We start from the raw sequence: 25,835 nt of genomic DNA, 5'->3' as shown, positions 1-25,835 counted from the left end.
GGGATATTCACATTGATGTTAACACTTTTTATTTCAGTAATACACACATGACCCATAATATCTCTTTGTAATTTGAGACTGTATTTTTCTGGAAGCCTGTATTCCCATTTTCGTCAGTGTATTTCCTCATGTTCCTGTCCCAAAGACACAAAGTATAAAACATCAAATCCGATGCTAGTACAGGCAGAGGGTACAGCTTGATGCTAACACTGCATGAATGTATGGATAACTTTATCATATTTACATATGATGGATTATATATTTCTTTTGCTTTTCAGTGTCTCTCTCAGAAACAATCAGCCTGGAAGTAGTTACTCTTGCATTTATATTTTGAATTACGAATTGTATAGTCTATGAGATATATATTATGTATTGACTATTTTGCTTCTCATTCCACTCAGGTTATATTTAAAAAGAAAGTTCCTGTTTTGAATATTGCAAGAAGAATGATGGTTGGTCGGAAATCTGGGACAGGTAATTTTGCAATACACATTTAATGTCATGTTCACTCAGGATAGAAGAGAACTTCCCTTCCCCGAATAAATCAGCAGGGGCTCATTGAAGCTGCACATTCTGATTCAGCAGGCCTGAGATTCTGCATTTGTAATAAGTACTCGGGTGACGCGGATGCTGCTGGTCCTTGGCCATGATCTTAGTAACAAGGTTATAGACTTCCCTACATTGAAATCATGTAGAAGAACCGTTGGAAAACAGTCCAAGACATAAGAGGATCTCAGGGACAGCATAAATTTGCTGTGATTTCAGAGCATGTTTCTGTGGAGAGGGGAAGGAGAAAGAGAAGAAGTAATAGAAGTTATAGATGTCAGATGGTTCTGCTACAACCAGAGGGAAGAAGTTGTCATAATAACCCATCAACACTGGAGAATGAGAAGCAAAGTGACCACTGATGTAGTAATTATTTTCATCAAGAAAAAGGGATTGCAAGGCAAGAAAGAGGAAAGGAAGAAGTTAGTTAGGTAATTTTGGGGTTTCTGCTGAGGAAACCTGAGCGAACTCACTTCAGATGCTTTTGGAATATTTGCATGCCAGAAGATCTGACTTCTGGCTGCTCCAACGTCTACTGGAATCAGGAAGGAGTGCTAGAATTGGGATAAACCACAGTGTCTCATTATTCCTGTTTATTACTATCAGACATCAGAGATATATTTTTATTAGTTACTCAAATGAGTTAAAATTTAATATGAATACATTGGCTTTTTTCCAAAGTGCTGACTTTTTTGTTAAAATAGCTATTTAGTGAAAATTCTTTATAGTAAAGTGATAGTCCAGAGCAGACTAATTTCAGAGACAGAAATAATGTTGAATGCATTAATTGAATCCTAAAATGGTTATTTTCAATGAACATTGGACTGATATCCAAATGTAAGATTTATTAATATCTAATGCGTGCTGCAATTCCATTTTGTATAAATATGTATAATTTTTTGTACTTTTTGATGGGGTTTATATATTATACCTTCTTGCCATTAGTGGATGAAGAAACTTTCTGAAGGCTAAACTAGAGAATACAAGAAATGTAGGCAGATTATTACACCATATGGGTATGATAAATAATGAATGTTACCTACTGGGATTCACCAAACATATATCCAAGTTGATCAATGTAGCACACTTCCAGTGAAGAGATGTGAAGTGTACATTCAACTGAAGTGTCATTGTAATTGTGTACCTTCTCAGTTATCAGATAAGTCAAAGAGCATGATGAATGTTTGTAGTATAATGGTGTAAAACCTTTTGATTTCTTGCATGAAGGACATGCGGGATCATGTACCACCTGCTTTGACATTGTTTCTCAGATGTATGAGTTGCTTCTCTGATTTTAGATCACATTTATGCTCATCACTCGGCATATCCACATTGATATTGACACGGTTTTATTTTAGTTTTAGACATATGACATATCACCCATGTTTGAAGCTGTAAGGGTATATTTTGTGAAGCCTGTGTTCCTTTTTTGTTTTCAGTGTATTTCTATCGTGTTCCGGCCCCTAGACAAAAAGTAGAAAACATCAAAGCCTACACTAATACAGGCAGGAAGATACAGCTTGATGCTAACACTGCATTATGTATGGATAACTTTATCATATTTACGTATGAGTGATTATGTATCCCTTTTGCTTTTCAGTGTCTTCTCAGAAAAAAACAGCCTTGAAGGTGATTAAAATCTCATTTATATTTTGAGCTGGTAAATGTATAGTCTATGAAACATACTTTACTTATTGATTATTTTGTTTCAAATTCCATTCAGGCGACAAGTGACAAGGAAGATTCTGTTTCGAATACAGCTACAGAAATAAAGGATGGACAACAATCTGGGACAGGTAATTTTGTAAAACACATTTAACGTCATGTTCAGTCAAGACAGAAAAGAACTTCTCTTCCCCAAATAAATCAGCGAGGGACTCGTTGATGCTGCACACTCTGATTCAGCAGGCCTGAGATTCTTCATTTGTAGTAAGTTCTCGGGTGACGCTGATGCTGCTGGTGTTGGACATGATCTTCGCGGTAAGATTATAGACTTCCTCACATTGAAATTGGGAAGAAGAAACATTGGAGAGCAGGTCAGGACATAAGGGGCTCAGGGAACAGCATAATTTTGTGTTAATTGTACGCATGTTTTCACCAAGGGTGGAAGGAGAAAGAGATGAAGTATAGATTTTAGATAAGTCACATCACCCTGCTAAAAACAGACAGAAAAGTGAATGTAATAAGTCACCGACACTATAGAACGAGAACTAACGAGGCAACTGATGTAGCAATTATTTTTCCTAAGGAGGAGAGATTGTGAGGCAGGAAGGTGGCAAAAGAAAGGGTTATTTATGTAATTTTCGGGTTTCTGCAGAGGAAACCTGAGTGAACTCACTTCAGATGTTTTTGGAATATTTGCATAAAGAAGATTTGATTTTGGCAGCACCAGGAGCTAGAGGATGCAGGAAAGAATGCTAGAAATGGGATAAACCACATTGACTAATTACTCCTCTTTGTTAATATTAGGCATCAGACTTACATGTTTTGTTGATTTTAGTTATAAAAATTAGAGAAACTTGAATATGAATACATTGGCCTCTGTGATCAAAGAGCAAAGTCTTGGATAAAATAGCTATTTAATGAATATTCTTTAGAGAAGAGTATGATACTCCTAACAAGACTATTTTAGAAGCAAAAATAATGCTGAATTCATCAACTGACTCTTAACAGGGTCATTTTCAAAGAATGTTGGAGTGATTTCTGAATGTAAACACTTATTAATATCCAATGGCTGTAGGAGTTTTATTTAGTAGAAGTATGTCAAAATTAATAATTGATGATGCTTTTTATTGAGGTGCATGTGTTATACTTTGTTGCCAAGAGTGGATGAAGAAATGTTCGGAAGGCTAAGCTAGAGAATACAAGAAACTTAGGCAAATTATTACACCACATGGGTGTGAGAAATAATGAATATTATTTACTCGGATTCAGGAGACATATATCCAAGCTGATCAATTCAGGACACTTACACTTAAGGGACGTGAAGTGTATATTCATCTCAAGTGTCATTGTAATTGTGTAAGTTCTCAGTTATCAGGCAAGTTAAAGAGCATGATGAATGTTTGTAGTATAATGGTGTAAATCCTTCTGATTTCCTGCATGAAAGACATGCGGGATCATGTACTTCCTGTTTCGACATTGATTCTCAGGTGTGTGAATTGCTGCTCTGATTTTAGATCACATTTATCCTCATCACTGGGCATATCCGCACTGATGTTGACATGATTTTATCTTAGTTTTAGACATATGACAAATCAAACCATGTTTGAAATTGGAAGGGTATATTTTGTGAAGCCTATATTCCTTTTCTTCAGTGTATTTCTGTCGCCTTCCAGTCCCCCCGGACACAAAGTCGAAAACATCAAATCCTAGACTAATACAGGCAGGAGGATACAGCTTGATGCTAACACTTCATGAATATATGAATAGCATTATCATATGTACTTGTGAGTGATTATGTATCCCTTTTGCTTTTCAGTGTCCTGTCAGAAACAACCAGCCTTGAAGGTAATTAAACTCTCATTTATATTTTGATCTAGTAACTGTATAGTCTATGAAATATACTTTATGAAATATACTTTATTGATTATTTTGTTTCAAATTCCATTCAGGCTACAAGTGACAAGCAAGATTCTGTTTTGAATATAGCCACAGAAATAAAGGATGCACAAATATATGGGACAGGTAATTTTGCCAAACACGTTTAATGTGATGTTCTATAAAGACAGAAGAGAATTTCCCTTCCCCAAATAAATCAGCCGGGGGTTCATCAAAACTTCATGTTCTGAATCAGCATGCCTGAGATTCTTCATTTATAATAAGTTATCAGGTGACCCTGATGCTGCTGGTCTTCGGCCATGATCTGAGTGCTAAGATTATAGGTGTCTCTACTTTGAAATTGTGAAGAAGAATCATTGGAGAGCAGTTCAACTCATAACAGGCTCAGGGGACAGCCTCATTTTGCTTTAATTCTACAGCATGTTTTCCATCAAGAGGGGAAGGAGAAAGAGATGAAGTAATAGATATTATAGGGGTCAGGTTGTATTGCTCTAAACAGAGGGAAAAGTGATCCTAATACCCCATAAACACTGTAGAATGAGAACTAACCAGACCACTGATGTAGCAGTTATTTTCCTCAAGGATGAGGGGTTGTGAGGCAGGAAGGAGGGAAAAGAAGAAGTTATTGATGTAATTTTGGAGTTTCTGCTGAGGAAACCTGAGTAAGGTCACTTCAGATGCATTTGGGATATTTACATAAAAGAAGATTTGATTTTGGCTGCTGCAGGAACTACTGGAAGCAGGAAATAATGCTAGAATTGTGATAAACCACATTGACTTGTTACCCTTCTTTGTTACTACGAGGCATCAGAGATACATGTTTTGTTGATTTTAGTCGTAAAAATGAGATAAACTTGAATATGAATACATTGCTTTCATTGTTCAGGGAGCTAACTCTTGGATAAAATAGCTACTCCGTGAAACTTCTTTAGAGAATAGTGTGATATTCCCAACAAGACTATTTTAGTAACAAAAATTATGTTGAATTCAAATTAACTCCTAAAATGGTCATTTACAATGAATATTGGAGTGATTTCTGGATGTAAATTTTATTAATATCTAATGCTGGTAACAGTGTAACTTTGTAGAAGTATGTCAAAATTGGTAACTCATGATATTTCTATTGAGGCTAATATGTTATTTTTTGTTACGTTGAATGTTTGAAGAAAATTTCAGAAGGCTAAACTTGCAGAGTCAAGAAAGTTAGTCAAATTATTTCAGCACACGGGAGTGAGAAATAATGAAATTATCTACTAGGTTTCAACAAACATATATCCAAGCTGATCAATTTAGGACACTTCCACTGAAGAGATGTGAAGTGTCATTGTAATTGTGTACCTTCCTAGTTATCGGACGAGTTAAAGAGCGTGATGAATGTTTGTAGTATAATTATGTAAATCCTTCTGCTTTCTTGCCTGAAAGACATGCAGGATCATGTACCACCTGCTTCGACATTGATTCACAGGTGTATTAATTGCTGCTCTGATTTTACATCACATTTCTCCTCATCACTTGCCATATCCATATTGATATAGACAGGGTTTTATTTTAGTTTTAGACATATGACAAATCATACCAAGTTTGCAATTGTAAGGGTATATTTCATGAAGCCTGTGTTCCCTTTTTTCAGTGTATTTCTGTCATGTTCCAGTCCCCAGACACAAAGTAGGAAACATCAGAGCCTACACCAATACAAGCAGGAGGATACAGCTTGATGATAACACTGTATGCATGTATGGATAACTTTATCATATTTACTTACGAGTGATTATATATCCCTTTTGCTTTTCAGTGTCTTCTCAGAAACCACCAGCCTTGAAGGTAATTAAATCTTTATTTATATTTTGAACTAGTAACTACAGAGTCTATGAAACATACTTTATTTATTGATTATTTTGTTTCAAATTCCATTCAGGCTACAAGTCACAAGAAAGATTCTGTTTCGAATATAGCCACAGAAAAACAGGATGGACAAAAGTCTGGTACAGGTAATTTTACAGAACACATTTAGTGTCATGTTCAGTCCAGATGTAGAAGAACTTCTCTTCCCTGAATAAATAGCGGGGGACTCGTTGAAGATGTACATTCTGAATCATCAGGCGTGAGATTCTTCAGTTGTAATAAGTTCTTGGGTGATGCTGATGCTGCTGGTCTTAGACATGATCTTCACAATAAGGTTACAGACTTCCCCACATTGAAATTGGGAAGAAGATACATTGGAGAGCAGGTCAAGACACAAGGGGCTTAGGGGACAGAATAATTTTGCCTTAATTCTACAGCATGTTCTTACCAAGGGTGGAAGGAGAAAGAGATGAAGTATAGATTTTATATTCACATCGTACTGCTGAAAACAGACAGTAAAGTGATCGTAATAACTCATCCACAGTGTAGAACAAGAACTAATGAGTCCACTGATGTAGCAATTAGTTTTCTCAAGGAAGAAGGATTGTGAGGCAGGAAGGAGGGAAAAGAAGGAGTTATTTATGTAATTTTGGGTTTTCTGCTGAGGACCTGAGTGAACTCACTTCAGATGCATTTGGCATATTTGCATAAAGAAGATTTGATTTTGGCAGCACCAGGAGCTACAGGATGCAGGAAAGAATGCTAGAATTGGTGTAAACCACATTGAGTAATTACTGCTCTTTGTTACTATTAGGCATCAGACTTACATGTTTTGTTGATTTTAGTTATAACAATTGGATAAACTTGAACGTGAATACATTTGCTTCTTTGATCAAAGAGCAAGTCTTGGATAAAATTGCTATTTAATGAATATTCTTTAGAGAATAGCATGATACTCCTAACAAGACTATTTTAGAAACAAAAGTAATGTGGAATTGATAAACTGACTGCATGGTCATTCTCAATGAATATTGGTGTGATTTTGGAATGGAAAAGCTTATTAATATCCAGTGTTTGTAGCATTTTTACTTAGTAGAAGTATGTCAAAATTAATGTAATTGAGGATGCTTTTAATTGAAGTTTATATATTATACTTTGTTGCCATGAGTGGGTGAAGAAATGTTCAGAAGGCTAAACTAGAGAATACAAGAAACTTAGGCGAATTATTGCATCACACGGGTGTAAGAAATAATGACTATTATTTACTCGAATTCAGGAACATATATCCATGCTGATCTACTTAGGACACTTCCACTTAAGAGATGTGAAGTGTATGTTCAACTGAAATGTCATTGTAATTGTGTACCTTCTCGGTTATCAGGCAAGTTAAAGAACATGATGAATGTTTGTAGTATAATAGTGTAAATCCTTCTGATGTATTGCATGAAAAACATGTGGGATCATGTACCACCTGCTTTGACATTGATTCTCAGGTGTATGAATTGCTGCTCTGATTTTAGATCACATTTGTCCTCATCACTCGGCATATCCACATTGATATTAACATTGTTTTATTTTAGTTTTAGACATATGACGAATCATACCATGTTTGAAATTGTAAGGGTATATTTCGTGAAGCTTGTATTCCTTTTTTTTCAATCTATTTCTGTCGTGTTCCAGTCTCCATACACAAAGTAGAAAACATCAAAGCCTACACTAATACAGGCAGGAGGATACAGCTCGATGCTAGCACTTCATGAGTGTATGAATAATATTATCATATGTACATGTGAGTGATTATGTATCCCTTTTGCTTTTCAGTGTCTTCCCAGAAACAGCCACCCTTGAAGGTAATTAAACTGTCTTTTATAGTTTGAACTATTAACTGTATAGTTTATGAAATATACTTTTTTACTGACTATTTTGTTTCAAATTCCATTCAGGCTACAAGTGACAAGAAAGATTCTGTTTCCAATATAGCCACAGAAATAAAGGATGGACAAGAATCTGGGACAGGTAATTCTGCAAAACACATTTAATGCCATGTTCAGTCCAGATAGAAAAGAACTTCTCTTCCCCGTATAGATCAGCGGGGGACTCGTCGAAGCTGCACATTCTGATTCAGCAGGACTGAAATTCTTCATACGTAATAAGTTCTCGGGTGACACTGATGCTGCTGTTCTTGGACATGATCTTTGCAGTAAGATTATATATTTCCCCACGTTGAAATTGGGAAGAAGAAACGTGGAGAGCAGGTCAAGACATAAGGGGCTCAGAGAACAGCATAATTTTGCTTTAATTCTACAGCATGTTTTCACTAAGGGTGGAAGGAGAAAGAGATGAAGTGTAGATTTTACAGATGTCCCATCCTACTGCTGAAAACAGTTGGAAAAGTGATCATAATATTGGGTAGACACTGTAGAACGAGAGCTAACACGACCAATGATGTAGTAATTAGTTTTCCCAAGGAAGAGGGATTGCGAGGCAGAAAGGAGGGAAAAGAAGAAGTTATTTTTGTAATTTTGGGGTTTCTGCTGAGGAAACCTGAGTGAACTCATTTGCGATGCATTTGGAAGATCTGCATAAAGAAGATTTGATTTTGGCAGCACCAGGAACTACTGGAAACAGGAAACAATGCTAGAATTGGGATAAACCACACTGACTCGTTACTCCTCTTTGTTACTGTTAGGCATCAGACTTTCATGTTTTGTTGATTTTAGTTATAAAAATTAGATAAACTTGAATTTGAATACATTGGCTTATTTGATCAAAGAGCTAATTCTTGGATAAAATAACTATTTAATGAATATTCTTTAGCGAGCATGATACTCCTAAGAAGACTATTTTAGAAACAAAAATGATGTTGAATTCATCAACTAACTCTTAAAATGGTCATTCTCAATGAATATTGTAGTGATTTCCTAATGAAAAAGTTTATTAATATCCAACGCTTGTAGCAGTTTTATTTAGTAGAAGTATGTTAAAATTGATCATTGATAATGCTTTTTATTGAGGTTTATATATTATACTTTGTTGTCATGAGTGGATGAAGAAATGTTCAGAAGGCTAAACTAGAGAACAGAAGAAACAGGCAAATTATTGTACCACATGGCTGTGAGAAATAATGCATATTATTTACTGGAATTCCGGAAACATATATCCAAGCTGATCAATTTGGGACACTTCCACTTAAGAGACGTGAAGTGTCCGTTCAACTGAAGTGTCATTGTAAGTTTGTGCCTTCTCAGTTATTGGACAAGTTAAAGAGTGTGATGAATGGTTGCAGTACAATGGTCTACATCATTCGGGTATCTTGCATGAAAGACATGCGGGTGCATGTACCACCTACTTTGACATTGGTTCCCAGGTGATTGAGTTGCTTCTCTGAATTTAGACCACATTTGTCCTCATCACTTGACATATCCTTATTGTAATTGACACTGTTTTATTTTAGTTTTAGTCATATGACAGATCATAATATGTTTGAAATGATTAGTGTATATTTCGTGAAACCTGTATTCCTGTTTTCTTCAGTGTATTTCTGTTTCGTTCCTTTCCCAAGATACAAAGTGTAAAAAGGCTTTGTATCAAAGGCTTCACTAATATGGGCAGGAAGATGCAGCTTGATGCTAACACTGCATGAACATTGGAATAACTTTATCATATGTACATATGACTGATTATGTATCCCTTTTGCTTTTTAGTGTCTTCTCAGAAACAACCGACCTGGAAGGTAATTAAAATCTCATTTGTATTTTGAACTATTAACTGTGTAGTCTATGAAATATACTCTATGTATTGATTATTTTGTTTCAAATCCCATGCAGGCTACAAGTGACAAGAAAGATTCTGTTTCAAATGTGACGACAGAAATAAAGGATGGACAAATATCTGGGACAGGTAATTTTACAATACACATTTAATGTGATATTGAATCGAGATAAAGAGAAATTCACTTCCCCAAATAAATCAGTGGGGAGTTCATCAAAGCTGCACGTTCTGATTCAGCACACCGGAGATTCTTCATTTTAATAAGTACTCAGGTGACCCTGATGCTGCTGGTCCTTGACCATGATCTGAGCAGTAAGATTATAGACTTCCCTACGTTGAAATTGGGAAGAAGAACCACTGGACAGCAGTTCAACACATAAGGGGTTCAGGGGACAGAATAATTTTGCTTTAATTCTACTGCATGTTTCCATCAAGAGGGGAAGGTGAAAGAGATGAAGCAACAGATATTATAAGCATCAGATCGTATTGCTATAAACAGAGGGAAAAGTGATCCTAATACCCTGTACACAGTGTAGAATGAGAACTAACAAGATCACTGAAGTAGCAATTATTTTCCTCAAGGAAGAGGGATTGTGAGGCTGGAAGGAGGGAAAATAAGAAGTGATTTATGTAATTTTGGATTTTCTGCTGAGGAAACCTGTGTGAACTCACTACGGATGCATTTTGAATATTTGCATAAAAGAAGATTTGATTTTCGCTGCTGCAGGAACTACTGGAGCAGGAAACAATGCTAGAATTGGGATAAATCACAGTGACTCCTTATTCCTTTTTGTTACTATTTGGCATCAGAGATACATGTTTTGTTGATTTTAGTTATAAAAAATGAAATCAACTTGAATATGAATACATTGCCTTCCTTGTTCAAGGAGCTAACTCTTGGATAAAATAGCTATGTAATGAAACCTCTTTACAGAATACCATGATACTCTCAAGAAGGCTATTTTAGAAGCAAAAATTATGTTGAATTCTAATTAACTCCTAAAATGGTCATTTTCAATTAATATTAGAGTGATTCCTAATGTAAAATTTACTAATATCTAATGCTTGTTGCAGTTTTACTTTGTAGAAGTATGTCAAAATTGATAATTGATGATACTTGTATTGAGGCTAATATATTATCCTTTGTTGCCATGAGTGGATGAAGAAACTTTTGGAAGTTTCAACTAGCGAATACAAGAAATTTAGTCAAATTATTACACCTCACGTGTGTGAGAAATAATGAATATTATCTACTAGATTTCAGCAAACATATATCCAAGCTGATCAATGTACGACACTTCCACTGAAGAGACGTGAAGTGTACATTCAACTGAAGTGTCATTGTAATTGTGTATCATCTCAGTTATTGGGCAAGTTAAAGAGCATGATGAATGCTTGTAGCATAATGATGTAAATCCTTCTGATTTCTTGCATGAAAGACATGCAGGATCATGTACCACCTGCTTTGACATTGATTCTTAGGTGTGTGAGTTGCTCCACTGATTTTAGATCACATTTGTGCTCATCACTCGGCATATCCACATTGATATTGACACGGTTTTATTTTAATTTTAGACATACGAGTAATCATCCCATGTTTGAAATTATAAAGGCGTATTTCGTGAAGCCTGTATTCCTTTTTTTAAGTGTATTTCTGTCATGTTCCAATCCCCAGACACAAAGGAGAAAACATCAAAGCCTACACTAATGCAGGCAGGAAGATACAGCTTGATGCTAACACTGCATGAATGTATGCATAACTTTATCACATGTACTCATATGAGTGATTGTGTATCCCTTTTGCTTTTCAGTGTCTTCTCAGATACAACCAGCCTTGAAGGTAATGAAACTCTCATTTATATTTTGAACCAGTAACTGTATAGTCTTTGAAACCTACTTTATTTATTGATTATTTTGTTTAAAATTCCATTCAGGCTACAAGTGACAAGAAAGATTCTATTTCGATTATAGCCACAGAAATAAAGGATGGACAACAATCTGGGACAGGTAATATTGCAAAACATATTTAATGTCATGTTCAGTAAAGATAGAAAAGAACGTCTCTTCCCCAAATAAATCAGCAGGGGACTCATCGAAGCTGCACATGCTGATCCAGTAGGCCTGAGATTCTTCATATGTAATAAGTTCTCGGGTGATGCTGATGCTGCTGGTCTTGGACATGATCTTCCCAGCCTAAACTAGAGGACACAACAAATGTAGACACATTATTACACAACATGGGTTTGAGAAATAAAGAATATTATATACTAGGATTATCCAAACCTGTATCCAAACTGATGAAGCTGGGACACTTCCACTGAGGACTTGTGAAGTGTACAATTCTACGGAAGTGTCATTGCCATTGTGTACCTGCTCAATTATCAGGCAAGTTAAAGATCATGATGAATATTAGTAGTATAACGGTATAAATCCTTCTGGTGTCTTGCATGAGAAACATGCAGTAGCATTTACTACCTTCTTTGACATTGATTCCTGGGTGTATGAGTTGCTCCTCTGATTTTAGATCACGTTTCTTTTCATCATTCGGGATATTCACATTGATGTTAACACTTTTTATTTCAGTAATACACACATGACCCATAATATCTCTTTGTAATTTGAGACTGTATATTTTCTGGAAGCCTGTATTCCCATTTTCGTCAGTGTATTTCCTCATGTTCCTGTCCCAAAGACACAAAGTATAAAACATCAAATCCGATGCTAGTACAGGCAGGAGGGTACAGCTTGATGCTAACACTGCATGAATGTATGGATAACTTTATCATATTTACATATGATGGATTATATATTTCTTTTGCTTTTCAGTGTCTCCTCAGAAACAATCAGCCTGGAAGGTAGTTACTCTTGCATTTATATTTTGAATTACGAATTGTATAGTCTATGAGATATATATTATGTATTGACTATTTTGCTTCTCATTCCACTCAGGTTATATTTAAAAAGAAAGTTCCTGTTTTGAATATTGCAAGAAGAATGATGGTTGGTCGGAAATCTGGAACAGGTAATTTGGCAATACACATTTAATGTCATGTGCACTCAAGATAGAAGAGAACGTCCCACCCCTGAATAAATCAGCAGGGGGCTCATTGAAAATGCACTTTCTGATTCAGCAGGCCTGAGATTGTGCATTTCTAGTAAGTTCTCAGGTGATTTTGATGCTGCTGTTCCTTGGCCATGATCTTAGTAACAAGGTTATAGACTTCCCTACATTGAAATCATGTAGAAGAACCGTTGGAAAACAGTCCAAGACATAAGAGGATCAGGGGACAGCATAAATTTGCTGTGCTTTCAGAGCATGTTTCTGTGGAGAGGGGAAGGAGAAAGAGAAGAAGTAATAGAAGTTATAGATGTCAGATGGTTCTGCTACAACCAGAGGGAAGAAGTTGTCATAATAACCCATCAACACTGGAGAATGAGAAGCAAAGTGACCACTGATGTAGTAATTATTTTCATCAAGAAAAAGGGATTGCAAGGCAAGAAAGAGGGAAAGGAAGAAGTTAGTTAGGTAATTTTGGGGTTTCTGCTGAGGAAACCTGAGCGAACTCACTTCAGATGCTTTTGGAATATTTGCATGCCAGAAGATCTGACTTCTGGCTGCTCCAACGTCTACTGGAATCAGGAAGGAGTGCTAGAATTGGGATAAACCACAGTGTCTCATTATTCCTGTTTATTACTATCAGACATCAGAGATATATTTTTATTAGTTACTCAAATGAGTTAAAATTTAATATGAATACATTGGCTTTTTTCCAAAGTGCTGACTTTTTTGTTAAAATAGCTATTTAGTGAAAATTCTTTATAGTAAAGTGATAGTCCAGAGCAGACTAATTTCAGAGAGACAGAAATAATGTTGAATGCATTAATTGAATCCTAAAATGGTTATTTTCAATGAACATTGGACTGATATCCAAATGTAAGATTTATTAATATCTAATGCGTGCTGCAATTCCATTTTGTATAAATATGTATAATTTTTTGTACTTTTTGATGGGGTTTATATATTATACCTTCTTGCCATTAGTGGATGAAGAAACTTTCTGAAGGCTAAACTAGAGAATACAAGAAATGTAGGCAGATTATTACACCATATGGGTATGATAAATAATGAATGTTACCTACTGGGATTCACCAAACATATATCCAAGTTGATCAATGTAGCACACTTCCAGTGAAGAGATGTGAAGTGTACATTCAACTGAAGTGTCATTGTAATTGTGGGCCTTCTCAATTATTGGGCAAGTTAAAGAACATGATGAATATTTTTGTTAAAATTGTATAAATCCTTCTGATGTCTTGCATGAAAGTCATACAGTCACAGTTAGCACTAACTTTTATATATATTTCTAGGGTTATGAGTTGCTTCTCTGATTTTAGATCACATTTCTCCTTGTTAGTCAGCATATCCACATTAATACTTATTTTTTAGTAATAGATGTGGAGCATAATTTCACTTTTTAACTTGTAACGGTATGTTTTTTGAAGCCTGTATTCCTAATTTCTTCAGTGCATTTCTGTCATGTTACTGTCTCAAAGAAACAAACTAGAAAAACATGAAACCATACACTAATACAGGCAAGAATATTGAGTGTGATGCTAGCATTCCATGAATGTATGGTTGGCCTTACCACATTTACATATGATTGATTATATATATTTTTTGCTTGTTAGAGTATCCTGAGAATCTGCTCACCTTGAAGGTAATTGCTCTTACATTTGTATTAACTGCATATCCTATACAATATACATCATGTGCTAATCATTTTGTTTTAAAACCATTCAGGTTACAATTGAAAATAAAGATTCTGTTCTGAGTATAGCCGCCAAAATGAAGGATGTACAAATATCCACACCAGGTAAACTTTGTAATGCAGATTTAACTGTGGAAAGATGTACATTAATCTATTTGTAATGCTCATAGTCTTTCTATTCTCAATTATTTCACTTTTATATTTTATTTCAGGATTTCAGCTAAATAATGTAGCCATTATCATTTTTATTTAGGTTTTCAAAAATGAGATTTGTATGCATAAAGAAAATATATTTTTTAAAAATATAAGGGTTTTTTTGTTGTTTATTTGTTTGTTTTTGTTCTTGTTGTTGTTGTTGTTGTTAGACAGAGCTTTGCTCTTGTTGCTCAGGCTGGAGTGCAATGGCTCGATCTCAGCTCACTGCAACCTCCGCCTTCCTGGTTCAAGTGATTATCCTGCCTCAGGCTCCCAAGTAGCTGGGATTACAGGCGTGCACCACCATGCCTGGCTAATTTTGTATTTTTAGTAGAGACAAGGTTTCTCCATGTTGGTCAGGCCAGTCTTGAACTCCTGACCTCAGGTGATTCTCCCGCCTCGCCCTCCCATAGTGCTGGGATTACAGGCATGAGCCACTGGGCCTGGCCTTAAAATACCAGGTTTTATTCAGATGTTTCTACTTTTACATTTTGATACTCTGAAGTTTCCAATTTGGAATTTCAATGGTTTTTAGCTATTTAAAGAGATCTATTTTGGTACTCTAAAATATTTGTTTTGCTTTAAAGTCAGTTCAAATTATGGCTTTTATCTAATGAAATGTTTTGTTTGGTAACATATTTGGTTTGTTTTAACTTTTATTGGTTCTAGTCAATTTTGTTACGCTTATTATATTAAACCAATCAGATGTTCTGTTAGCACACTGTGTGCTTGTGTGTGTGTTACTTTTTTTGTTTGTTTGTTTTTAATTTTAATGAGTAAATTGTAGATGTTTATGTTTATGGAGTGAATGAGATATTTTGATACAGGCATACAATGTGTAATAATGACATCATGGTTAATGGGTTATCCATCACCTCCAGCATTAACCATTTCTTTATGCTTTTAATTTGTACTTCCTCAGTACCGCTAAAATGTACAACAAGTTATTGCTGACTGTAGTCATGTTTTTGTTTTATAAAATGCTAGATTTTATTCATTGTTTCTAACTATAGTTTGTACTTATTAAGCATCCTAATTTCCTACCACACCCACACTCTTCCTAGACTGCGGTAATGGTGATTTTTCTCTTCATCTCCATGTGCTCTATTTTTTAAATTTCTCACACCCACAAAGGAATGACAACATGTGAAGCCTTCTTTTTTTATTGTTATTATACTTTAAGTTCTAGGGTACATGTGCACAACGTGTAGGTTTCTTACATATGTATACTTGCGCCATGTTGGTGTGCTGCACCCATCAACTCGTCAGCATCCATCAACTCATCATTTACATCAAGTATAACTCCCAATGCCATCCCTCCCCTCTCCCCGCTCCCCATAGTAGGCCCCAGTGTGTGATGTTCCCCTTCCAGAGTCCAAGTGATCTCATTGTTCAATTCCCACCTATGAGTGAGAACATGCAGTGTTTGGTTTTCTGTTCTTGCAATAGTTTGCTGAGAATGATGGTTTCCAGCTGCATCCATGTCCCTACAAAGGACATGAACTCATCCTTTTTTATGGCTGCATAGTATTCCATGGTGTATATGTGCCACATTTTCTTAATCCAGTCTGTCACTGATGGACATTTAGGTTGATTCCAAGTCTTTGCTCTTGTGAATAGTGCCACAATAAACATACGTGTGCATGAGTCTTTACAGCAGCATGATTTATAATCCTTTGTGTATATACCCAGTAATGGGATGGCTGGGTCATATGGTATTGCTAGTTCTAGATCCTTGAGGAATCGCCATACTGTTTTCCACAATGGTTGAACCAGTTTACAATCCCACCAACAGTGTAAAAGTGTTCCTACTTCTCCACATCCTCTCCAGCACCTGTTGTTTCCTAACTTTTTAATGATTGCCATTGTAACTGGTGTGAGATGGTATCTCATTGTGGTTTTGATTTGCATTTCTCTGATGGCCAGTGATGAGGAACATTTTTTCATGTGTCTGTTGGCTGTATGCATGTCTTCTTTTGAGAAATGTCTATTCATATCCTTTGTGACTGGATTATTTTACTTGACATAACATCCTCCAGTTCCACCCATGTCACTGTGAATGAGAGGATCTTATTCTTTCATATGACTGAGTAGTATGTGTATCACATTTTTAAAACCCATTTGTCTGTTGATGTACATTCAGGTTGATTCCAAATTATGGCTATTGTGAAAAGTGCTGCAATAAACATGTCAGGTCGGATTTCTCTTTTATAATATTGATTTTCTTGCTTTTGAGTGGTTACCTAGCAATGGGATTGCTGGATCATGTAGGTAGTTGTATTTTTAATTTTTTGCAGACTCTATACTGTTCTCCATAGTGACTGTACTAATTCACAATGCCACCAATGGTGTACGAGGGTTCCCCTTTCTCCACATCCTCACCAGCATTTCTTAATGCCTGCCATTTGGATAAAAGCCTTTTTAACTGAGGTGAGAAGATACCTCATTGTGGCTTTGATTTGCATTTCTGTGATGACCAGTGATGTTGAGCACCTTTCCATATACCTGTTTGCCATCTGGTAGCAGTTTGTAACATAACAATGTCATTTTGCTATTATTTCTGAGCATGTTTCTAGCCAGAGGGGAAGGAACAAAAATTTAGGAAATAGAAATTATACATATAAGATACTACTGCTAAATAAAGAGGAAAGAAGTGGTGGGAATAATTTGTGAGAGTTACATAGAAGTGTTGATATTAGTTAATCAAATGAAATTTATTTGAACTAAGGACCTTTGACTGATTTTACTAAGAACCCTATTTTAAAATAAGATCACGGTTCCATGAATGTGCCTTAGAGATTAGCATGGTATATCAAATCAAACGAATTTGAGAAACAAAAAGTTATAGCATTCATTCTTTGAATAACAAAACCAATATATTCAGTGAACATTGCACTGATTTTGAAGTACAAAGAGTTCTTAATGTCTGTGGAAATTTTTCATTTTTGACAATTATTTTTCACACTGAAAGCTTATTATACACTTTCTTGTTGTTTTGGATTTATTTATTTATTTATTTATTTTTGAGACAGAGTCTTGCTCTGTCTCCCAGCCTGGAGTGCAATGTTACAATCTTGGATCACTGCAACCTCCATCTTCCAGGTTCAAGCAATTCTCCTGCCTCAGCCTCCTGAGTAGTTGGGATTACAGGCACATGACACCATGCCCGGCTAATTTTTGTATTTTTAGTAGAGATGGGATTTCACCATGTTAGTCAGGCTGCTCTCGAACTCCTGACCTTGTGATCCACCCACTTCAGCCTCCTAAAGTGCTGGGATTACAGGTGTGAGCCACCTCACCTAGCCTATACACTATTGTTGATGTGGTTTATATATCTTCTTGTATGAGTGGATTCAGAAACTTCTTGACAGGGCCAAACTGCAAGATACAAGCAATGCAGACATAGCAATAGCCCAACTAGGTATAAAAAAATGAATAGTTTTATTAATTTTTACTCTACAACTGTCTATCTAAGCTGAATAATTTCAAACAGTTTCTCTGATGAGAAATAAATTGTATATTTATTGGAAGTCCTCACAACTTTGTACTCCCAAAATAATAGGAAAAATAGTTGAATATGATAAATGCTTGTAGTATAATGGTATAATTGAATCTGATGTATTGCATTAAAGATAGGCCATAGCATCCTGCCATCAGCTTTGACACTTACTCTCTCAGGCTCATGATGTGCTATTCTTTATAAGGATCATTTTTCTCGTTATCAGTCAACATGTTTACATTGGAATAGATACACTCTTCTATTGAGACATAATCTCGCTTTTGAAACCCTAACTACATATTTTATAAAACCTGTATTAAATAAAACCGTTTATCTGAGGAAAGATGGCCAGAGTCAAGGAAGACTTCTCGTAGCTGAGTCTTAAATTGTGAAAGAAATGTGTCAGAATAGTTGAGGAAAATATTTTAGACATAAATAAGAGACTCCACGTTGATAAAAGTGTAAACAGTAGCAGTCATTTTGAAAACGATTAATAATGAACAACAGACTCAATGTGCTGTTATAAGGTACCATTGTGAAGTAAAGAACAGTGTGCTATTACTTCATCTGTTTCTATTGGATTTTTTCATTTTGTTTTATTTCTGATGGTTTTGTTTATTGATGTTGGGTGGATAAATTTGTGAGTGAATCTTTGACCATGTTTGCATGGCTTGAACCTGGTGACATCCATGCCTCCCCAAATAGTTTCCTGAAGTTTTGGAGGATTAAAAGCATTTCTTAAAGAAGTAAATATTGGGGGGCGGAGCAAGATGGCCGAATAGGAATAGCTCCAGTCTTCAACTCCCAGCGCGAGCAACACAGAAGACTGATGATTTCTGCATTTTCAACTGAGGTACTGGGGTCATCTCACTAGGGAGTGCCGGACAATCGGTGCTGGTCAGCTGCTGCAGCCTGACCAGCAAGAGCTGAAGCAGAGCGAGGCATTGCCTCACCTGGGAAGCGCAAGGAGGAAGAGATTCCCTTTTCCTAGCCAGGGGAACTGAGACACACAACACCTGGAAAATCGGGTAACTCCCACCCCAATACTGCACTTTAAGCAAACGGGCACACCAGGAGATTGTATCCCACACCTGGCCGGGAAGGTCCCAGGGCCACGGAGCCTCCCTCATTGCTAGCACATCAGTCTGCGATCTAACTGCAAGGCAGCAGCGAGGCTGGGGGAGGGGCGCCCGCCATTGCTGAGGCTTAAGTAGGTAAACAAAGCTGCTGGGAAGCTCCCGAACTGGGTGGAGCTCACAGCAGCTCAAGGAAACCTGCCTGTCTCTGTAGACTCCACCTCTGGGAACAGGACACAGCTAAACAACAACAACAAAAAAAGCAGCAGAAACGTCTGCAGACGCAAACGACTCTGTCTGACAGCTTTGAAGAGAGCAGTGGATCTCCACACACAGAGATTGAGATCTGAGAAGGGACAGACTGCCAGCTCAAGTGGGTCCCTGACCCCTGAGTAGCCTAACTGGGAGACATCCCCCAATAGGGGCAGTCTGACACCCCACACCTCACAGGGTGGAGTACACCCCTGAGAGGAAGCTTCCAAAGTAAGAATCAGACAGGTACACTCGCTGTTCAGCAATATTCTATCTTCTGCAACCTCTGCTGCTGATACCCTGGCAAAAAGGGTCTGGAGTGGACCTCAAGCAATCTCCAACAGACCTGCAGCTGAGGGTCCTGACTGTTAGAAGGAAAACTATCAAACAGGAAGGACACCTATACCAAAACCCCATCAGTACGTCACCAACATCAAAGACCAGAGGCAGATAAAACCACAAAGATGTGGAAAAAGCAGGGCAGAAAAGCTGGAAATTCAAAACATAAGAGCGCATCTCCCCCTGCAAAGGAGCGCAGCTCATTCCCAGCAACGGATCGAAGCTAGTCAGAGAATGACTTTGACGAGATGAGAGAAGAAGGCTTCAGTCCATCAAACTTCTCAGAGCTAAAGGAGGAATTACGTACCCAGCGCAAAGAAACTAAAAATCTTGAAAAAAGAGTGGAAGAATTGACAGCTAGAATAATTAATGCAGAGAAGGTCATAAATGAAATGACAGAGATGAAAACCATGACGTGAGAAATACGTGACAGATGCACAAACTTCAGTAACCGACTCGATCAACTGGAAGAAAGAGTATCAGCGATTGAGGATCAAATGAATGAAACGAAGCGAGAAGAGAAACCAAAAGAAAAAAGAAGAAAAAGAAATGAACAAAGCCTCCAAGAAGTATGGGATTATGTAAAAAGACCAAATCTACGTCTGATTGGGGTGCCTGAAAGTGAGGGGAAAAATGGAACCAAGTTGGAAAACACTCTTCAGGATATCATCCAGGAGAACTTCCCCAACCTAGTAGGGCAGGCCAACATTCAAATTCAGGAAATGCAAAGAATGCCACAAAGATACTCCTCGAGAAGAGCAACTCCAAGACACATAATTGCCAGATTCACCAAAGTTGAAATGAAGGAAAAAATCTTAAGGGCAGCCAGAGAGAAAGGTCGGGTTGCCCACAAAGGGAAGCCCATCAGACTAACAGCAGATCTCTCAGCAGAAACTCTACAAGCCAGAAGAGAGTGGGGGCCAATATTTAACGTTCTTAAAGAAAAGAATTTTAAACCCAGAATTTCATATCCAGCCAAACTAAGTTTCATCAGTGAAGGAGAAAGAAAATCCTTTACAGATAAGCAAATGCTTAGAGGTTTTGTCACCACCAGGCCTGCCTTACAAGAGACCCTGAAGGAAGCCCAAAACATGGAAAGGAACAACCGGTACCAGCCATTGCAAAAACATACCAAAATGTAAAGACCATTGAGGCTAGGAAGAAACTGCATCAACTAATGAGCAAAATAACCAGTTAATATCATAATGGCAGGATCAAGTTCACACATAACAATATTAACCTTCAATGTAAATGGACTAAATGCTCCAATTAAAAGACACAGACTGGCAAACTGGATAAAGAGTCAAGACCCATCAGTCTGCTGCATTCAGGAGACCCATCTCACATGCAGAGACATACATAGGCTCAAAATAAAGGGATGGAGGAAGATCTACCAAGCAAATGGAGAACAAAAAAAAAAGCAGGGATTACAATACTAGTCTCTGATAAAACAGACTTTAAACCATCAAAGATCAAAAGAGACAAAGAAGGACATTACATAATGGTAAAGGGATCAATTCAACAGGAAGAGCTAACTATCCTAAATATATATGCACCCAATACAGGAGCACCCAGATTCATAAAGCAAGTCCTTAGAGACTTACAAAGAGACGTAGACTCCCATATAATAATAATGGGAGACTTCAGCACTCCACTGTCAACATTAGACAGATCAACGAGACAGAAAGTTAACAAGGATATCCAGGAATTGAACTCATCTCTGCACCAAGCGGACCTAATAGACATCCATAGAACTCTCCACCCCAAATCAACAGAATATACATTCTTCTCAGCACCACATCGCACTTATTCCAAAATTGACCACATAATTGGAAGTAAAGCACTCCTCAGCATATGTACAAGAACAGAAACTATAACAACGTGTCTCTCAGACCACAGTGCAATCAAACTAGAACTCAGGACTAAGAAACTCAATCAAAACCGCTCAACTACATGGAAACTGAACAATCTGCTCCTGAATGACTACTGGGTACATAACGAAATGAAGGCAGAAATAAAGATGTTCTTTGAAACCAATGAGAACAAAGATACAACATACCAGAATCTCTGGGACACATTGAAAGCAGTGTGTAGAGGGAAATTTATAGCACTAAATGCCCACAAGAGAAAGCTGGAAAGATCTAAAATGGACACTCTAACATCACAATTAAAAGAACTAGAGAGGCAAGAGCAAACACATTCAAAAGCTAGCAGAAGGCAAGAAATAACTAAGATCAGAGCAGAACTGAAGGAGATAGACACACAAAAAACCCTCCAAAAAATCAATGAATGCAGGAGTTGGTATTTTGAAAAGATCAACAAAATTGACAGACTGCTAGCAAGACTAATAAAGAAGAAAAGAGAGAGGAATCAAATAGATGCAATAAAAAATGATAAAGGGGATATCACCACCGACCCCACAGAAATACAAACTACCATCAGAGAATACTATAAACGCCTCTACGCAAATCAACTAGAAAATCTAGAAGAAATGGATAATTTCCTGGACACGTACACTCTCCCAAGACTGAACCAGGAAGAAGTTGAATCCCTGAATAGACCAATAGCAGGCTCTGAAATTGAGGCAATAATTAATAGTCTACCCACCAAAAAAAGTCCAGGACCAGATGGATTCACAGCTGAATTCTATCAGCGGTACAAGGAGGAGCTGGTACCATTCCTTCTGAAATTCTTCCAATCAATAGAAAAAGAGGGAATCCTCCCTAACTCATTTTATGAGGCCAACATCATCCTGATACCAAAGCCTGGCAGAGACACAACAAAAAAAGAGAATTTTAGACCAATATCCCTGATGAACATCGATGCAAAAATCCTCAATAAAATACTGGCAAACCGGATTCAGCAGCACATCAAAAAGCTTATCCACCATGATCAAGTGGGCTTCATCCCTGGGATGCAAGGTTGGTTCAGCATTCGCAAACCAATAAACGTAATCCAGCATATAAACAGAACCAAAGACAAAAACCACATGATTATCTCAATAGATGCAGAAAAGGCTTTAGACAGAATTCAACAGCCCTTCATGCTAAAAACGCTCAATAAATTCGGTATTGATGGAACGTACCTCAAAATAATAAGAGCTATTTATGACAAACCAACAGCCAATATCATACTGAATGGGCAAAACCTGGAAAAATTCCCTTTGAAAACTGGCACAAGACAGGGATGCCCTCTCTCACCACTCCTATTCAACATAGTGTTGGAAGTTCTGGCTAGGGCAATCAGGCAAGAGAAAGAAATCAAGGGTATTCAGTTAGGAAAAGAAGAAGTCACATTGTCCCTGTTTGCAGAAGACATGATGGTATATTTAGAAAACCCCACTGTCTCAGCCCAAAATCTCCTTAAGCTGATAGGCAACTTCAGCAAAGTCTCAGGATACAAAATTAATGTGCAAAAATCACAAGCATTCTTATACACCAGTAACAGACAAGCAGAGAGCCAAATCATGAATGAACTTCCATTCACAATTGCTTCAAAGAGAACAAAATACCTAGGAATCCAACTTACAAGGGATGTAAAGGACCACTTCAAGAGAACTACAAACCACTGCTCAGTGAAATAAAAGAGGACACAAACAAATGGAAGAACATACCATGCTCATGGATAGGAAGAATCAATATCGTGAAAATGGCCATACTATCCAAGGTAATTTATAGATTCAATGCCATCCCCATCAAGCTACCAAGAAGTTTCTTCACAGAATTGGAAAAAACTGCTTTAAAGTTCATATGGAACCAAAAAAGAGCTGGCATTGCCAAGACAATCCTAAGTCAAAAGAACAAAGCTGGAGGCATCACGCTACCTGACTTCAAACTCTACTACAAGGCTACAGTAACCAAAACAGCATGGTACTGGTACCAAAACAGAGATATAGACCAATGAAACAGAACAGAGTCCTCAGAAAGAATACCACACATCTACAGCCATCTGATCTTTGACAAACCTGAGAGAAACAAGAAATAGGGAAAGGATTCCCTATTTAATAAATGGTGCTGGGAAAATTGGCTAGCCATAAGTAGAAAGCTGAAACTGGATCCTTTCCTTACTCCTTATACGAAAATTAATTCAAGATGGATTAGAGACTTAAATGTTACACCTAATACCATAAAAACCCTAGAAGAAAACCTAGGTAGTACCATTCAGGACATAGGCATGGGCAAGGACTTCATGTCTAAAACACCAAAAGCAACGGCAGCAAAAGCCAAAATTGACAAATGGGATCTAATTAAACTAAAGAGCTTCTGCACAGCAAAAGAAACTACCATCAGAGTGAACAGGCAACCTACAGAATGGGAGAAAATTTTTGCAATCTACTCATCTGACAAAGGGCTGATATCCAGAACCTACAAAGAACTCAAACAAATTTACAAGAAAAAAATAAACAACCCCATCAAAAGGTGGGCAAAGGATATGAACAGACATTTCTCCAAAGAAGACATTCATACAGCCAACAGACACATGAAAAAATGCTCATCATCACTGACCATCAGAGAAATGGAAATCAAAACCACAATGAGATACCATCTCACACCAGTTAGAATGGCAATCATTAAAAAGTCAGGAAACAGCAGATGCTGGAGAGGATGTGGAGAAATAGGTACACTTTTACACTGTTGGTGGGATTGTAAACTAGTTCAACCATTATGGAAAACAGTATGGCAATTCTTCAAGGATCTAGAACTAGATGTACCATATGACCCAGCCATCCCACTACTGGGTATATACCCAAAGGATTATATATCATGCTGCTATAAAGACACATGCACACATATGTTTATTGTGGCACTATTCACAAGAGCAAAGACTTGGAATCAACCCAAATGTCCATCTGTGACAGACTGGATTAAGAAATTGTGGCACATATACACCATGGAATACTATGCAGCCATAAAAAAGGATGAGTTTGCATCCTTTGTAGGGACATGGATGCAGCTGGAAACCATCATTCTTAGCAAACTATCACAAGAACAGAAAACCAAACACCGCACGTTCTCACTCATAGGTGGGAACTGAACAATGAGATCACTTGGACTCGGGAAAGGGAACATCACACACCGGGGCCTATCATGGGGAGGGGGTATGGGGGAGGGATTGCATTGGGAGTTATACCTGATATAAATGACGAATTGATGGGTGCTGACGAGTTGATGAGTGCAGCACACCAACATGGCACAAGTATACATATGTAACAAACCTGCACGTTATACACATGTACCCTAGAACTTAAAGTATAATAATAAAAAAAAAAGCAGAAGTAAATATTATACTAAAGATTAAGCTTCGTTTAAACAGTTTTATTTTCTGCTTTTAGAAAGACTATGGATTTTTTTTTTTTTTTTTTTTAGACGGAGTCTGGCTCTGCCCACCAAGCTGGAGGTGTGGTGGTGAGATCTCGGCTCACTGCAAGCTCTGCCTCCCGGGTTCAGCCATTCTCTTGCCTCAGCCTCCCGAGTAGCTGGGACTCCAGGTACCCGCCAGCCCACTCGGGTAATTTTTCGTGTTTTTATTAGAGATGGGGTTTCACCTTGTTAGCCAGGATGGCCTCGATCTCCTGACCTCGTGATCCGCCCGCCTCAGCCTCCCAAAGTGTTGAGATTACAGGCGTGAGCCACCGCACCCGGCCGACTATGGCTTTTATCTGACTGTTCTGTGTAGCTCGGTTTAACTTAATATATATATTTTTTAGTAGAACAAGACTTAGAAATGGCATCAGAGGGAGAACAAAAGAGGCTTGAAGACTATGAAAATAACCAGCCACGGGTATGTAAAAATTTAAAATCAAATTTCTGATTTAATCTTGTTTTCCTTGCTTTGGTACTACAGCATATTTGAAATGAATTTACCTTTGGATTAGCCTTTTAGTATCAGTTGATTATAATTTAATATTTCATTTTACAAACATTTAACTAGTTATAAAACTTAGTGTTGGAATCGATAATAACGTATATCTAATCTTTACCCTTG

The 25,835-nt window shown here is 37.3% G+C and overlaps 1 protein-coding gene across 6 annotated transcripts; it reads left to right on the top strand.

Annotated features, from left to right (window-relative positions):
- Window positions 1-405: 405 nt before the first annotated feature.
- LOC117091080 (ankyrin repeat domain-containing protein 36B-like) lies at window positions 406-25,827 on the top strand. 6 transcript variants are annotated; one of them, XM_033223561.1, is made up of 18 exons: window positions 406-474; window positions 2,147-2,175; window positions 2,270-2,342; window positions 4,028-4,056; window positions 4,161-4,233; window positions 5,900-5,928; window positions 6,023-6,095; window positions 7,771-7,799; window positions 7,893-7,965; window positions 9,654-9,682; window positions 9,777-9,849; window positions 11,532-11,560; window positions 11,655-11,727; window positions 12,547-12,575; window positions 12,670-12,742; window positions 14,410-14,438; window positions 14,522-14,594; window positions 25,558-25,827. In XM_033223561.1, exons 1-18 carry the CDS (start codon window positions 447-449, stop codon window positions 25,659-25,661), a joined length of 948 nt encoding a protein of 315 aa, XP_033079452.1. In that variant the 5' UTR covers window positions 406-446; the 3' UTR covers window positions 25,662-25,827. The 6 variants fall into 6 exon arrangements, with proteins under 6 accessions (XP_033079452.1, XP_033079449.1, XP_033079459.1 ...); XM_033223558.1 differs by lacking the exon at window positions 25,558-25,827 and adding an exon at window positions 25,217-25,488; XM_033223568.1 differs by lacking the exons at window positions 2,270-2,342; window positions 4,028-4,056; window positions 25,558-25,827 and adding an exon at window positions 25,217-25,488.
- Window positions 25,828-25,835: the final 8 nt, after the last annotated feature.

This window comes from Trachypithecus francoisi, unplaced genomic scaffold (assembly GCF_009764315.1).
Source record: "Trachypithecus francoisi isolate TF-2019V2 unplaced genomic scaffold, Tfra_2.0 Contig01144, whole genome shotgun sequence".
NCBI lineage: Eukaryota > Metazoa > Chordata > Mammalia > Primates > Cercopithecidae > Trachypithecus > Trachypithecus francoisi.
This window is presented reverse-complemented; position numbering and strand designations above follow the sequence as displayed.

What these genes read in the sequence shown, in the direction of transcription:
- LOC117091080 (XM_033223558.1), top strand. Translation starts at nt 447, where the DNA reads ATGATGGTTGGTCGGAAATCTGGGACAG. An exon ending in AGAAAAAAACAGCCTTGAAG is followed by an intron (nt 2,176 to 2,269) that starts GTGATTAAAATC and finishes AATTCCATTCAG; the next exon opens with GCGACAAGTGACAAGGAAGA. An exon ending in AGAAACAATCAGCCTGGAAG is followed by an intron (nt 12,576 to 12,669) that starts GTAGTTACTCTT and finishes CATTCCACTCAG; the next exon opens with GTTATATTTAAAAAGAAAGT.